The following is a 17463-nucleotide window of genomic DNA, read 5'->3' as shown; positions in this document are numbered from 1 at the left end:
TGGGAATACAGTGGTTATGTAAACGAGGAGATATTTAGATGAATTTTGGTAAATTGTTCATAAACTTTGAATATTTGGGGAAACAAGTAACACTGCAAAGTTCTTGTCCCTCTTTTAAGACGGTAGGGACAAAGGCATTTGAAGGGGTATCAGATAAGGTTACATGGATTTGCATGATCAGAATTAACACAATAGATGATCACCAACATAAAGAGTCCAGCAAAAAGGTAGAGGAGCCTGCAGAGATTCTGGAGTTATTGGAAGGATACAAGGAATTGTTCAATGAACCTAGTCACTCACCTCCCACTAGAGGGGTATTTGATCACCATATTCTTTTGATGGAAAATATTGCACTTATTAACTCAAGAACTTATGGATATTCTCCTATTCAAAAAGATGTCATTGAAAAAATGAATTAAGAAATATTGAGACAAGGAATTATCCAATGCAGTTGTAGTCCTTATCCTTCCTCTGTGGTATTGGTGGGGAAAATAATGGGTCTTGGGGATAATGTATGGATTACAAGGCATTGAAAAAGGTTACCATAAAAAAATTCCTTATACCAATCAATGAAGAGTTATTAAAAGAACTAGGAGGGTCAAGAATTTACTCAAAGGTTGACTTGAGAGCTGGATACCATCAAATTAGAATGGCTTTCCCTAATATTCAAAAAATAAATTTTAAAACTCATTGTGGGCATTATGAGTTCCTAGTCATGCCTTTTGGGTTGACGCACCCTCAACCTTTCAAGGTCTCATGAATCACATTTTTCAAGAAAACTTAAGAAAGTTTATTTTAGTGTTCTTTGATGACATATTGATTTATAGCAAGAGTTTAAAGGAGAATTTGCAGCATCTGAATATCACATTTGACTTGCTTCTATAGCACCAATTATTGGCCAAACTTAGTAAGTGTGTCTTTGCTGCTGAGAAATTCGGATATTTGGGCTATTACATCTCTGCACAAGGGGTTTCTAAGACCCAAGAAAGGTTGAGGCAGTCCAAAATTGGCCAGAACCTACTATTCTTACAAAGTTGAGAGAATTTCTAGGGTTAACAAGATACTATAGAAGGTTTATAAAAGGAAATGGGGTCATCACTAAACCTTGACTGATTTACTTAAGAAGGACAGTTTTACTTGGTCTAACAAGGATGGTGAAGCATTTCAAACCCTTAAAACTGCCTTAAATACTACTTTTGTACTTACCCTATCGGATTTCAGTCAATCTTTTGTGGTTGAAACAAATGCTTGCAATGTGGAAATTAGAGTTGTTCTATTACAAAAGGGACGATCAAGGGACTTTCATTTAAACACTAGGTTCTTTCTATTTATGATAAAGAATTGTTGGCACTGGTCATGGAAATTAATAAATGGAATCAATACTTAACTATTAGGCAATTTGTAGTCAAGACAAATCAAAAAGATCTTAAGTATTTATTGAAGCAAAAGCTTCATACTGGATCCCAATTGAAATGGGTAGCCAAACTAATGCAATTTGACTTTGTTATTGAGTATACAAAGGGGAAAGAAAATATTGCAGCTGATGCTTTATCTAGGTTGCCTATAATGGAATTAGCATCTCTCACACTCTCTTCTGTTAAAACTGATATTTTGAAGATAATTAAAGCAAATTGGTACTCAGATATTGAGCTGACTAATCTGATACAACAAGTGGCCAAAGAAAACACTGATCATCAGGGATACACCTTTTTACATGGTCAATTGAGGAAAAAGGGAAAGTTGGTCATTGGTCCAGACTAGCCACTGTGAGCAAATGTTATACAATTATGGCATGATACACCTATAGGAGGGCACTCTAGTATGGAAAACACATACAAGAAATTGGTTGTATTATTTTATTAGAAAGGATTAAGAAACGATGTGCAAGCTTATGTCATGGCATGTGACATATGTCAAAGACACAAATATGATAAATCCCCATATCCAGGACTATTGCAACCACTAAGCTTACCTTCTACAGTATGGAGTAGCATCGGTATGGACTTCATAGATGGCCTTTCTAAGTCCAGAGGGAAAACAGTCATTTGGGTGGTTGTAGATAAATTAATAAAGTATGCGCACTTTGTAAGCTTAACTCATCCTTACTTGACTCGTAATGTGGCTAGTCTTTTTTTAGAGAATATCTATAAGTTACATGGAATTCCTGAAGATATTGTAAGTGACAGGGACCCTGTGTTTACAAGCAAAGTTTGGCAGGAATTATTTACAATGCTTGGGGTGACACTAAATACTTCTACAGTTTATCACCCCTAAACAGATGGGCAAACAGAGGTAATTAATTGGTGCTTAGAGACATACCTTGGGTGCTTTTGTTCTGACTTACAGAAGGATTGGACCAACTACCTAGCAGTTGCAAAATTATGGTACAATACTACCTTTCACTCCTCAATTCAATCAACTCCTTATGGGGCACTCTATGGCCATCCCCCTCCTTTGCACTTGCCATATATTGCTGGAGATTTCAAAAAATAAAAAAGTCAATAGAATACTGATTACTTGAGAATTCAAGTTGTTACAGCTGAAGTACCATTTAAAAAGAGCTCAATAGAGAATGATTGACCAAGCCAATAAGCACAAATCTGACAGGCAGTTTATAGTAGGAGATTGGGTTAATTTAAAAATCCAACCATACAGGCAGATCACTGTATTAGGAATTCACTGTACCAAGCTTTTAGCAAAATATTATGAACCCAATCAGGTCTTGGATAAAGTGGGAGTTGTAGCTTACAAGCTTTCCATGCCAGCTCAGTTACTACTACACCCTACATTTCATGTATCTCAACTAAAGAAATGTTATCGGTTACCAATTGAGATATCACATCCACCAATGCTTGATTTATCCAATCCATACTGCCTTCAGCCAGTAAATATTATAGAGAGAAGAATGATACAAAAGAAAAATAAAGTCATCACTCAATCCAAGGTTCAATGGTCACAGTTATCTCCTGAGCAAGCTACTTGGGAGGACTATCAGGCATTGCTAGTGAGGTTCCCTTCCTTTCTTCCTTGAGGTCAAAGAAGGTTTTAACAGGGATTGACGAATACAAGGGGAAGTCTTTAAGGATTAATATATTTATTGATAAGTTAGTAGCTACAGATAGGTCCCCAAAAGTAAAAAATTTATTTACTTTTGGTACCAAGAGTTAATTATATTTGTCAAATTAGCTAATTGTCTCTTTTAGTCTTTCTGATATATATATATATATATTTGTAATAGCTGAGTTGTCGGTTAATGAGAATTATCTATCTTTTCTACTCTCAATTCCTTAGCTGTTTTAATTATTTGTTTTCCAAGTCAGAACGGTAACACTTATATATTATATATATAGTGTATATGTAAGGTATATTAATGTATTAAAATGTATATCGATGTCTAATAGTGTATAATGGTTTATATGTAAAGTATAAAAATGTATATAAATCATGTTATACAGATTTTAAAAATGAAAAAGAGAAAAATGAAGAAGATTCTACGATAGCTTGGAAAAAATGTTTAAAAAAAATAACATTAAAATAATTTGGTTTCATGAAATTCGATTAAAAATATGTTCGCTATTTTAGATGTAAAAAAATTTATTGGGCTATATAGATAGTAAACTCTTGAAAATTGGGCAAACAACATAAATTGCGACAGTTTGAAGTTTAATTACAAAAAAAAATGACTTTTTATATAATTACCGAAAATATCAATTTTGACTCTGTCGAGATACAGAATTAACTTCAGATACATCCAAGAAGATATATTTTTTCCTTTGTAAAGATATATCATTAGCTTTCGATATATTTTTTTTGATTTCGAGTCTATCGAAATACATAGTGCATCCAACGAAGATATATTTTTTTTAATTTTGGGTCTGTCGAGATACATAATTAGTTCCCGATACATCAAATAAAGATACATATTAGTTGAAATTCTTGTGATTACTTTGTAAGAGTGGAGATTTGTGTAAATATAATAAGTTAAGGTGTATATTTATGTTATTTTTCCTTGAAAATTTTACATACAAAGTTATGATATGTACTGACCATTAACAACTCATGTTTAAAATAATTATAAGGAAAAATGTTTTGTTTCCACCCTGAACTATATACAAAATTGCAGAGACACATCCGAACTTTAGGAGGGTCCTATTACCCCTAGACTAATTAAAATCGTATTTTTGGCAATCTTAATGCCTACGTGGCACATACGTGAATCAATACACTGAAGGTCCACGTAAGCACATGTATGTGTCATGTAGGCACTAAAGTTGCCAAAAATATGATTTTAATTAGTCTAGGGGTAATAGGACCCTCCTAAAGTTCGGTTGTGTCTCAGCAATTTCGTGTATAGTTCAGGATGGAAACAGAGTATTTTCTCTAATTATAATTTATAATTACACTTTGTATTTAGTAGCAAATACCCCCCTTCCCCCCAAAAATCTGTTGCACCCATCCCTCTTTCTCTGAATTTGTTCCATTGTATTCCTTCTAGTTTCTAGGTTCCTTCAAAGCATATCAGGTCATTAGGTTGAGCGTGTTGGGTGCTAAATAACAGAAACTCTTTGTATTGACGAGGTTGGTAGCTTAATAAAAACTTCCCCTTTCCATGCGAATGCTTCCACCTCTATTGTACCTTCCTCCCCTATGTCCATGAACAATAACAATAGTATCAAGCAAAGTATACAACCCTGAATCTAAAATTGCTTTTCTGCTTAACTGATGATGAAATTAAAGAGAAAAGTTCTGAATTATATTGTGGCTCTACACCACTCATTCATGTGGGTAATCTCACTTGTACTTTTTTTTGTTGTTTGTATTCTTGCATACATCTGGACTTTGTATTCATCAATTAAGTGAGTGGATACAACCTATTGTGATTGTATCCATCAGGATTGCATGTGTTGACGCAATCTTTAGAGCGTTTGGATACGAGTGACGCAAACTGACAATAATCGATACAATAGGGGCATATGAATACAAGTGAAATTAGAGCGAATGAATACAAGTGAAATAAGAGTGAATGAATATGCAAGTGATACAAAAGCGAATGAATGCAATTGAAATTAGAGAGAATAAATACAATTTCCTGTATTTTTTATACAAGTGAAATTAAAGGGATACTTGTGATACAAGAGCAAATGAATATAAGTGATACAAGAGCAAATGAATATAAGTGATACAATTTCTTGTATTTTCTGTTGTTTGTATTTTTATATTTACGCGGACTGTATTCATCGATATAACTTGTATCCGTCAATACAACCTAAATGCATGTAAGAATACAATGTGTACGATCATTGTCACCTAAACAAATAGAAATACAGAGAGAGAAAGGGGGAAATACAAAATACAAAGAGAGGATAGAGGCAAAGCAAGAGAGGGACGGAGAGGAGAGGCGAGCGAAATCTTTTTTAAAAAAAATGCCGAACATTTCAAACAATTGCTATAGATGATGAATACCAAAATTATTTGAAAATCCCTATTGGTTTGGCAATATATATGGGTAACTGTAAGAATCCCTTTTGATAAATCTTATGGGCACGAGATGCTATTTTCTTCTTTGTTTTTCTTTTCCAGTTGGTGGAACAGCAAAATCGAGCTGCCAAATAGTGCCCTCCCTCATTTTCTTTTATCTTATCTACACCACATCTTGGCCTAATTCACACATCACTAGATCACCGACACATGCTAGATTACATACAAACGTGACTAAATAGATCATGGAGACAATATTCCTTATAGCATATTATTTGCTATTGATTGAGACTTGAGAGGATTAATAAATCCAGTCTTAAGTTGTTTGAAATTAAGTCGTAATTGTTGTTATTGTATAGCTATTTGCTATTTCCTTCGAGAAGGAGATGGAATAAAGCATCCTTGTTCTAAGCGTTGGACACCTAGCATAGAGAAGAATAAAAGAACTGGAAATAATATTATAATTACGTGATTAGCCTAAGCAAATAAGGAAAACCATAAGGAGAAATTTTATTTATCTATACATAGGAAAAATTACACATTTCCAGTCTCTAGTCTCTACAATATCTCATACCCTTCATAACATAACTACAATTTAGCAGAAAAGTTATCACACAAATTTTCATTGACACTTGAAGAAGAGGAAAACTGGAAACCAACCAAAAAAGGAACAGGTGATGAAAAAGACATCATAAAGACACCGAATACATAACTTTATCCTAGTGCTAACAAACATGATATCCTCACATCACTATTTCAGGTTTCAATATGCTAGATTTGATCTCCTTGTGGGGCAAAACCACACCTCCATTGCTGTAAACTTCATCACAAACATGGACATCTTCTCCAAGAATGGTCATGTTCTCGACACGAGCCCATTGTCCAACAGTAGAATGCCAGCCAATGATGCTACCTGAAATGCATGCATGTTTTTTGATGCGGACTCCTCTCATCACAGTGCAACGGGAGAGTCTAACTCCAGACTCAATCACACATCCAGAACCAATTGCAACATCTGGTCCTATCAAACAACCCTCTCCAATTTTGGCAGACTCATCGACAATGACATTTCCGACAATGTGTGATCCTGAAGCCAATTTAGGTGAAGAGTTCTTCTTTAAAGAATCCAAATAGAGCCTGAGGCCAGTAATGTAATCTTTTGGCTGGCCAACGTCCATCCAAAATCCAGGTAGCACCATGGCATACAGTTTCTTCTCTGCTGCAATTTTCGGAAAAACCTCTTTCTCAATTGATGTTGGCCGTAATTGAATTCTGTCTAGAACAGAAGGGTTCAGCAGGTAAAATCCAGCATTGATCTTGTTGCCAACAAATAACTTTGGCTTCTCCACAAATCTCTCTACTTGCCCTGTGGATTCTTCCATGACGACAACACCATATTTAGAAGGCTCATCCACCTACATCAACCAGTGAACTTTTACCTTTGTTGCCTCAAAAATCACAAAATATCCAAGTAGTAGTTTAATTCCAACAGAAAAAATAGCTAGGAATTTACCTTGGTCACCATCAAAGAAGCCTCACCTCCATGGGATTTATGGAATTCAATCATCTCCTTAAAAGGATATTCACTGATAACATCACTATTAAGAACAAAAAATGGTTCACCAGAATCATCAATCAGCTTGTCTCTAGCCAAAGCAAGGGGACCAGCAGTGCCAAGTGGTTCAGTTTCTTGAGAACAGGTGATCTTGATTCCAAGGCTTGCCTCAAATTCTTTCAAGAAGTTCAGCATCACCTGTACCAAATAATGCTTGTGTTGTGTTAATTTACAAGTAACTAGCTGTACTAGAATCTTCAATAGTTGCAAATTCCGTAATGGGTAAGAAATTGACCTCAGGTTGGTAATTAATAGCCAGTACAACTTCGGTTACTCCGACGGCCTTGAGAGCCTCGATCTGAAGACAAAGCTTTACTTAAGATGTATGTTTAACCACAAAATATTTTAGAGAAGAAAGAGAACAAATAAATAAATACCACCAGTTGATACGCTTTGCTTGTTTTTTCATTTCACTTGTCTATTTTCGGATGATGACAGCGCAGAGGCTGGGGAGCCTCAGTACAAGAAATTCAAAACATAACAAACATTTGAGGATTTTCTAGCAATGACAGGATATATAGAATGAGATGTTTGACTATAACAAAAAAGATAACACAGCAATTTGAAACAGTTGAAGATATCTACAACAATAAGACATACCAAACTCTCTTATCTGATACCATGTTCAAACCAGAATAGCGAATTGGAAGTAATCAGAATCCAACAACCAGTTATATGTCACAAAAAACATGATTAGTAAAAAGAAATAAAATAGGTATATTTGGTAGAGTAGGATTGAAAATAGAAACAAGTTATACCAAATTATCGTGAATGTGGCTGAACAAAGCTATTTCTCATAAAGTACCTGATGCAAAATCATCGGTTTGTTGGCAAATTCAACTAGTGGCTTTGGGACGCTGAGGGTGAGTGGCCTGAGCCGAGTACCGAACCCTCCAACAAGGATAAGTGCCTTCATCTTGAGCTATTAAAGTTCCTGCTTATAATTAATAAGGCAGAATTTCAGTAGTGTCAATCATAAGCTATTAGAGAATGAAGATGGGACATTCTGCGTTCAGTATTTATCCAATCCAAATAATATATGTTTGCACAACTAGATTGAAAGACAAAGACTACAAATATTTGGAGGAAAGGTTCAAATCCATTTGACCAAAGTTTTATACACCCATCTTCAGATGAACTATCCAAAGAGGTCGAAGAAAATTGAGCTACACAGGATACCGGGCGGGCGGGGCGGGCGGGACGGGCCGGGGGGGGGGGGGGGGGGGGGGGGGGGGGGCGGGGGGGGGGGGGGGGGGGGGGGGGGGGGGGGGGGGAGCCTCACCATCAGATCCAACGGAGTACGTTATTGAATTGGTAAAACTTCGATACAATTCTACACGAAGATTATATTCTTCATTTGTTAATGCCAGAAATGTGCCATTAATAATGCTATCAGAGAAACCCACCGACAATTCAATTTGGCATAACTGACATTAAGAAACAATAGAAGTCAGGGAAATTGCAATCACATTATCAGATCATTAAAAAATTCAGACGAAGCCAAAAAAAAAAACACAGAAAGAGATGACGTGTCAAACTGTAGAAAAGGATAATGAAAATCTAGATCCATAAGAAAACTGAGAAATTCACCTTTTTGAATTGCAGATCGAAAAAGTTCAAAGACTGAATTGCAGAAAGAGTGGACTCTAGTCAGAGATGTTGACAGCCAAATCAAACAACAACGAAGGGGAGTGTATTTAGGGAGTTTTGTGTTGTGTGGTGTTAGAAGATCGGTGGACGGTGGAGTACAAAAGGCCACTTGTAATGGATGGATATATATATATATATACTAGAATAGCATGTACACACGGCCAACATTAAGATATTTTGATTATGTAGGATAAGTTAGATTGATGTCAATATGAATTATGAAACATGAATATACAAAATATATTAACTACTTGATAATTATTTTTCAAGGAGCCAAATTATTTCAGAAGATAATTATGTATGATTTACTCATATAAATAACAAAATTTCATGCATTTTGAAGTTCGGATATTTAATTATATAACTGAAATTTGATACATTAAATATAAAATATGATATTAAAATTGATACATAAGACTTGTCATCTATTGTATAAAATAGAGAATAATTGTTGAAAAAAATAAAGAATTATATAGTCATTGCATATTATATCACATGTAGCTGTAATTAATAGCCCAAAATTGCAATGTATTCGCTATTAAACCGACATAAACATCATTTCCTTTCATTTCTCCTTTTCTTGTTATTTGTTAACTTGTTCTTTAAAGATAAATCAAATTAATATTTTAAATTTAAATTTTAAATATTTTGAAAATTATATAAAAAAAAAAACTATAAGTTACAATTTGTCGTATTAATTTAAGTTATTTCACTTTGAGAACACGATAAACATACTTCTATAAATATTTTATCGAACTTTACTTTTGTATATGTTCCTTTCATTGAAACGCAAGAGTCATTTGTTAGAGTGTATAAAAATAATTTTGAATAGAATGTATTAGTAATGTTAGCATTAATAATGCTTGTATTAGTAATGCTGGTAGTATTTATGCTAATATTATTTCTTATACACTATTTGATGTGTTGTATTAGAACTTGTCTTTTCAATCTTGATATATTTCAATAAAGATTTTTTTAAAAATAGGATTGCATACACATTCTAAGATTCATCCGAGATTTAGCACAGGTTTAATATATGTTATATTTGTCTCAATTTTGGTGAAACAAATATAATTTAGATAATCAATCATACTTTTAATATGTAGTTAGATAATTTAAGTTGTTAACTACTCCCTCCGTCTCATTTTACCCATCCCAAATTGAGATGACACGGCTATTAAGAAAACAATGACTGACAATGTAACTTTATCATTTTGTCCCTCTTAATTATATCTTGTTATTAGTTCTAATATTGATGGATGGCTAATACCAAAACACCATTTATATTCTTAATGGTGTACTCTTACTGTTATTAGTTCAAAAAGTCTTTGCAACATTTTTCAAGAATATGCTAATAACAAGGAGTAATCAATTACACTAAGAGTATAATGGAGAAAAAAAAATTGTTCTGTCTTGATAAGTAAAAAAAGGCAAGTAAAATAGGACATCAAATTAGAAAATTTGAGACGAATAAAATGGGACGGAGGAAGTATTGTAATTTATAATATTTTTTATTTAATTTTCAAATAATATACATTACTTTTCTTGTCCAACTTTTGTGAATTGATAGTCAATTATATTTTAAAAATAATATAATTTTTTAATTATTGTGATTTATAATACTTTTCTTCTGTTTCCAATTTAAGTGGCACTAATATAATTTCGAGAGTCAACCAAATATTTTATATTTTAAAAATTTTTAAGTTGTTGATTATTGTGATTTATCATATTTTTACATAGTTTTTAAAAATATATAATAAATTAAATTATTTTTAGATATTTTAAGTTGTTAACTATTATAATTTATAATACTTTTTATGAATAATATATGTTACTCTCTTTGTCCAGAATTTTGTGTAGTTAATAGCCAATTATATTTTTTAAATAATTTAAATTTTTAGTTATGTTGCTTTAGAATGTTTCTTTTATTTAAATTTAAGTGGCACAATGCTTATATGACCATAATAATTAATCAGGGGTGATATAATAAAATCACGGTTGAGCAGCGACGCATGAATGTCTTAAATGACTTACAACGATTAATCAGAAATGACATAGCAAAATTACTATAAAAATACCCGTGAAAAAATTTAAGTGAATCTCATATAAGATATCAAATTAATTTAAAACATCAAAAGTTAATTTGTCATTTTTATATTTATTTTACCTTTTTATTAAATATTATTAATTTATGAATACTTAAATGACTTATAATAATTAATTAGGGGTGATATTTAGTAAAACTATGGTGGAAGCAACTGAAGCAGACATATCATAAATGTGTATTTTACTTTTTTACTTAAATATTATTAATTTTTTAATACATAAATGACTTGTAATAATTACTTAGGGATGATATAGTAAAATCACGATTGAAACAGTAAAAACAGATATGTCATAGATGTTTATTTTACATTTTTTAATTAAAAATTAATCCTTACAAAGTTTAAGAAAATAAAAAAGACTTTTAAATCATGTAGCCTTAAATTAAAGTTGAATCAAATGTGTACCAAAATGCCCTTTAATCTTGTAGTTTTAAACATGTCATGTGGAAAGTTGGAATTAAAGTATTGTCAAAAAAAGAAGGGGGTCATTTTTATTAAACAGACTAAAAAAAAAAGTAGGTCCTTCTTTTTGAAATAGAGGGTGTACTAATTTTTTAATACATAAATGACTTATAATAATTAATTGGAGGTGGTATAGTAAAATTACGGATTGGATAGTATTAACGGTTCAATATATAAATGATTTATAATAATTAATTAGAGGTTATATAGTAAAATTACGATTAAAGCAGACATGTCATAACTATTCATTTTATTTTTAATTAAATATTATTAATTTTTAAATATATAAATGAATTATAATAATAATAATTAATCAAAGGTGATATAGGAATGTTGGTGATATTTTAAAAATCAAAGGAACACTAATTATTAGGTTTATTTAGTTAAAATCATAATTCGGTAGGATTTAGATAAATCGAGAAAATATCAAATGAATCAAATCAGTTATATGAGTAAAATACATTTTATATATTAAGTTTTTTAAAAATAAAATATTAAAACTTTTGGTTTGAGTTTGAGGTGGGTGAAATAACTACAATCCAACAAGTAATTAATGTTCAAAGTTTTAATTAAAAAATCATTAACTCATAGAAATAGTATGCTTAATCCAATACAGATAATATGATTTGCATATATAAAATTAAAGTAATTGTCATTATTATTTAGTAACAAATTATGTTTAACCTTATATAAGTAAAATCTTGTTAGATATTTTTCTTTAATTTCTTTTTGTTGGTATATATTGAATATTTATTAAAAAATTATTTTATTAAATTAACTTTATTAATTATATATTAAAATTTTAAATTAGGCAAACTTGTATTTCATGTAACAAATAAGGAAGAAAGCAAATTATATGGTGGATATGAAATGTAAATAAGAAATAAAATGTATTTAATTATATTTATTATATTAAGTATTATAATAAATTATTATCTTATTAATAAATTTATTTAAACATAATATATTTGAAATAATTTTATATTATATAACCTAAATAAAAGTAGCATGTAGGTGCCCACATTCATCCTAAATACAATGAGAAATAGATGATAGATGAGGGTCCACTTCTGGAAAGGCTAAAAGCCACATGTAATAGCATTTATGTAAACTTTTAAAATGATATTTTCTATAATTAATGAGAAAAGAGTGAATTTTGTTTTAAAATTTTTGAAAGGTTCACAAAAAGAAGCACAATTTATTTTTAATAAGAGCTTATAATTTTCTTTAAAAATCTTAATAACCTTATTTTTTAATTTAATGTCAAATAAGTGATATCTTGAAACCACTCCTTCTATTATATAAAAATATACACACACAAACACAGCTCTGTAAATGTTTATACATGTAACTAACACGTAACAATGAATTTAGGCAGATATCAACAAACTAAGGAAGTCGGTTGAGCGTCCCGGATTTTATTTTTTTTCTTAAAAAATACGTGTTAATATCTGAGTTGGCGTCATAGACAATGATGATTGAGTTTGCTTCTAATCACAGGCTAATCATGAGTTTGAGCTATACTCTGCCTAGTTGGCCAAACCACTGATCCACTATTTTAAAGTCCACGGGATTTTATATATATATATATATATATATATATATTACCTTGAACACTAGCAATTAGGATAAATTCAAATACAAAATTTAGAAGAAATAATATAAGACTAGCAGGTAAGAGAATGTCAAAAGAAGAACCAATTAAACTACAAGAAGGAGGAAGTAAAGGTAAAATTCTAAATATAGCAGCACACGACCCACAAATGTGGGATACAGTGATAGATTTATGAAAAGGAATAGTAGCAACAGATTACTTGAGACATTATACAGAAACAGATACGGAAACAATGAATAAATATTTGGAAACTTTTTTAGGAGAATCTGCAAAAACCACATGGAAAAGTTTTAAGACAAATTGTCCATACGATTTCCAGGTTTTATTAAGTATGGGACTAAAGGATATGAAGAAATGAATAGTGGCAATAATTTATTAATGTGCATAGGTTTTATTGGAGAATTAACTTTAAGTAGTAATACTAAATTTAAACTAAAGGTAAATGATGCAGTTGAAATAATGGGAAATAAAGGCATAAGTTTAATAAAACCAATAAAAATAGACCCAGAAATATATGCAGGTTTAGAATAGAATTTAAACAAATTTACTAAACCAAAAATTCTTACACTAGACTCTCATCTATTATATACTACAAGTAAAGGAGAAACTTCAGTTAGATTTACAGATTATAGTTACGCAAGAAAAAGAAATTTAGACGAAGAAGAAATAGAGAGTAATATAGAAACAGAGAGCGAGTTTATGAATATAGAAGTTCTACAAGAAGGATATGAAGTAGACATGGTCACAGAAAAAGCTGAAAATTTAGCAGAAGAATATAAATATATAACTTTTAAATGTAAAGGATGTCAAAAGGATGAAATGAAAATAGAAGAATATATAGAACATTTTAAAAATTATTTAGAGAGAAGTGATAATTTAGGATAAATAAATAACAAATCATTCCTTGAACGAAAAGATGAAGACACAATTCCTGTATTAAGTTCTACAATAAGTTATAAAGAACTCACAGAATTAGAACCGACTAGCTCTTCAAGTGCTAACCCATTTCAACAAACAACCCCCAATTCCCAACAACATCTTAATGAAATAATAGATGTAGACAAAGATATACAAATTTTCCAACAACATCAATTAAAATTGTTAAATCCTAAAACATTATATAATGCAGGATATTTTTCTACAAATAATCAGCTATATAGACATTATAGAGAAGAACAAATATCAGCTATAGGAGAAGATTTTAAACTTATGCCTTTATTTTTCATTATTTCAACTACATCATTTATCTTTAGTTTAAATTTAGTATTACTACTTAAAGTTAATTTTTCAATAAAATCTATGCACATTAATAAATTATTGCCACTATTCATTTCTTCATACCCTTTAGTTTGAATTCCTATTTTAATATTTTTTTCCAAATTCTTTCAAGTTTATTAAGAAATTTGGACTTATATAGAATATTCCTCTATTATTTGTCATATCTACTTCAGTTAATCCTATTATTGATTTTTTAATGTCTGACCGACTAGCTCTTCAAGTGCTAGCCTATTTCAACATACAAACCCTAATCCTCAACCAATAGATTATAGTACAGGTAATGTACCTTGACACAATTTCTGTATTAAGTTCTACAATAAGTTATAAAGAACTCGCAGAATTAGAACTGACTAGCTCTTCAAGTGATAGCCCATTTCAACAAACAAACCCCAATCCCCAACCAATAGATTATAGTACAGGTAATGTACCATTTTCCTCACTCTGTCTTCCTTCTACAAAATTTACGTTTGTCTTTTCTAATTTATCTGGCATTTCTAATACTTTCTTTGCAATGTGTGGTTGAAGTTTATCTTTCCATTTCCTAAAGTTATTCCTAGAAAATTAATATAAGTCTTACATAGTTTCATTTTCTTTTTACTTTTTATCATCCCATGTTTAACAAATAATCTAAAATTTATTTGTAAGTGTCCTAAGTGTTTTTGTATATTTTGACTGAACACCAAAATATCATCTACATATACTAATATAAAATGTTTATACTCTCCAAATATATTATCTATCTTTCGTTGAAAAATGGGTGGAGTCGTCTTTAAACCAAACGACATAACTAACCATTCAAAATGTCCACCTGGACATGTGAATGCAGTCCATTCTATGCTGTCTGGGTGCACTTTGACTTGCCAGTATCCTGACTTACAGTCAAATTTACTATATACCTTCTTATTTTGAATTCTATTAATTAACTCACTTTTATCTGGTAGTTTGTATGCATCTGTTCTGGTGTTATCATTTAATCTTTTATAGTTAATTACCATAGGAGCTTTACCTCTTATTTGTTCACTATGATTTGTTACCATAAAGGCTGCCGATCTATGCCTAGAAGTAGATCTTCTTATTACTTCTAATTGTAAAAGTTCCTTTATTTGTATATCAAATTCTTTAGTATCTTCATTATTTGCTTCTATAGGTGCTATTTTTATAGTGTGTTCTGAATTAATTATTTCTAATTTACACATTATCTCGTTAGCATCCCAATGGGCTAACGGTCTTTCTCCTATTATTTTCATTTTATCTAGTATAGATATTATATCTTCTAAATCTTTTGGACTGTTTATTATTCCTATCTTATCCATTCCTTTTCTAAAATTATAAAACTGGGTTTCTATACTTATTAGGGTATAATCTTTTTCTATATCTGTTAAGCATTTTTGTCCTTCTGCATTAAGCAGAGTGTAATTTCTAAATTCTTTTAGGTTTTTTTTTACATTTTTGTTTTCTTTTAACAGGTTGTTATTTTGGCATTGATTATTTTGGCAATCTTCGCAACATGGTTCTGGAAGCAAACTCGTTTTATGTGTGTTTAATGTTCTATATACTGTTGGTAATGTTACTATTTGTACTGGTGTATAAGTTAAGTTTTTAAAAAGCATTATTCCATCTCTTGTTAAGAGACATCCTCCTTTATTCTGGATACAAAAACGTAGTCCGATAACAAAATCTGATCCTATGTTTAAATCTCTTGCTAATATTTTATTAACATTGTAAATTGGGTTATAGAATTTATTGCATGTATTTAAAAAACTTATTTGTGCATTTTCTATGTAATAATTGTAAATATTTTATGATCCATCCATTTGGGTGGCTGTTATAGGTCTTTCAAGTACTTTTAGTAAATGTTCCGGTACTATTTCTTTATTGATCAAATAGCTAGTACATCCGGGATCTACTAATGCTAAAGTTTCTATCTCCACATCTTTTATTTTAATTTTTACTAATACTTTTATGGTAGAGAATTCTTTATCTTCATTGCATATTAGACTAGTGTCATTATCTTCCAAATTCATAAGTTCTGCCTCTAATTTTTCTAAATGTATAGCTTCTTGTGTATCTGATTCTTCTATAGCGATTTTGGAAAAAGCACTATGACACTGATTTAACTATTACAAGACATAAAGTGGGCATCCCCACCTGACTATCCTATCTAATAATACAAGTAGTATGTTGTCTTTACTAGGCTGATAGAAAATATACAAGAAATAGAATTAGATATAACCTATACTAATAGTAGATTGAAATATCAAACTCAGCTAAGCAAAAAATACCTTAATTTAAATCACTTAGGATAACAAAATAGCTTTTTTAAAACCCCTCGATTACTTAGATCTTAGATTTCAAATCGAAAAGAAATTTCTTCTAATCTTTTTGTTATTTCTTGCAAATCTTTGATTTCTGTTGTTATATTTTCTACTTGTTCTATAAGTTTAGATATTAATTGAGTAGTTTTTACTTCTAATTCTTTCGTTCTTTCTATTATAGTTTTTATTAGCTTTTCAATTTCTAATTTTGTAGGTATTTTTTCTAAATTAAATTTGTGATTTAAATACTAAATTTTTCTGTCTATTTCTATTTCTTGTGACTTTAAATAATCTAAATTTTGTTCTATCTTATCTAGTGTCTTTATATTTATGTTCTTATGTCCATGTTTAAAGTTTTTTTTTTAGCATGTTTTTGTTCATCATGTAAATTAAATTTTCGGTAAAATTATTACCCTTAGTATATGCCTCTTAATTTCTTAATAACAACGATGGATTAACCTGTAAATTCCTAGGAATTCTGGCCTTGATAGTCTGACAGGTTTGCAAAATAAACAAAGGACGTTAGCTGCCAGACTAAAGTTTTCAGGGTGTGGTTAAAGAAGTAAGATGTTAGGAGCATAGATTAAGAGGAAGATATGAACCGGGTAAAAAAAAAATAGCTCTGGGGAAAAAAAATATAAACTATAAGAATGATAAACATGAAGAAACAGCGGAAAAAATGGAGTACTGAGTAGGCTTTACAAGATTGATATACTAAAAAATTATTATTTATTGAAGAATATTATTGAAATATATATTTGTTTTCATTGAAATCGAAATATACTATTTGTTATACTATCTGTTTTAAACATTGAAATATAATATTAATCTTATTACCTGATTTTGCTAACTTGTGTTTTGATGAAGAAAATCCAGTCTTCGGATTCATATCAACAGACAATGTTAGGTAATTTAAATTTTAAACCACTAGTAAAATGGCTCCCC

The 17463-nt window shown here is 30.6% G+C and overlaps 1 protein-coding gene across 2 annotated transcripts; it reads right to left on the bottom strand.

Moving 5' to 3' along the window:
• Positions 1 to 5964: 5964 nt before the first annotated feature.
• Positions 5965 to 8912, bottom strand: LOC107863569 (mannose-1-phosphate guanylyltransferase 1). 2 transcript variants are annotated; one of them, XM_047408267.1, is made up of 6 exons: positions 8684 to 8855; positions 8376 to 8520; positions 7899 to 8027; positions 7329 to 7391; positions 6992 to 7231; positions 5965 to 6893 (listed from the first exon to the last, which is right to left on the bottom strand). In XM_047408267.1, exons 3-6 carry the CDS (start codon positions 8007 to 8009, stop codon positions 6222 to 6224), a joined length of 1086 nt encoding a protein of 361 aa, XP_047264223.1. In that variant the 5' UTR covers positions 8010 to 8027; positions 8376 to 8520; positions 8684 to 8855; the 3' UTR covers positions 5965 to 6221. The 2 variants fall into 2 exon arrangements, with proteins under 2 accessions (XP_047264223.1, XP_016565025.2); XM_016709539.2 differs by lacking the exon at positions 8376 to 8520 and having other exon boundaries at positions 8684 to 8912.
• Positions 8913 to 17463: the final 8551 nt, after the last annotated feature.

This window comes from Capsicum annuum, chromosome 3, assembly GCF_002878395.1.
Source record: "Capsicum annuum cultivar UCD-10X-F1 chromosome 3, UCD10Xv1.1, whole genome shotgun sequence".
NCBI lineage: Eukaryota > Viridiplantae > Streptophyta > Magnoliopsida > Solanales > Solanaceae > Capsicum > Capsicum annuum.
This window is presented reverse-complemented; position numbering and strand designations above follow the sequence as displayed.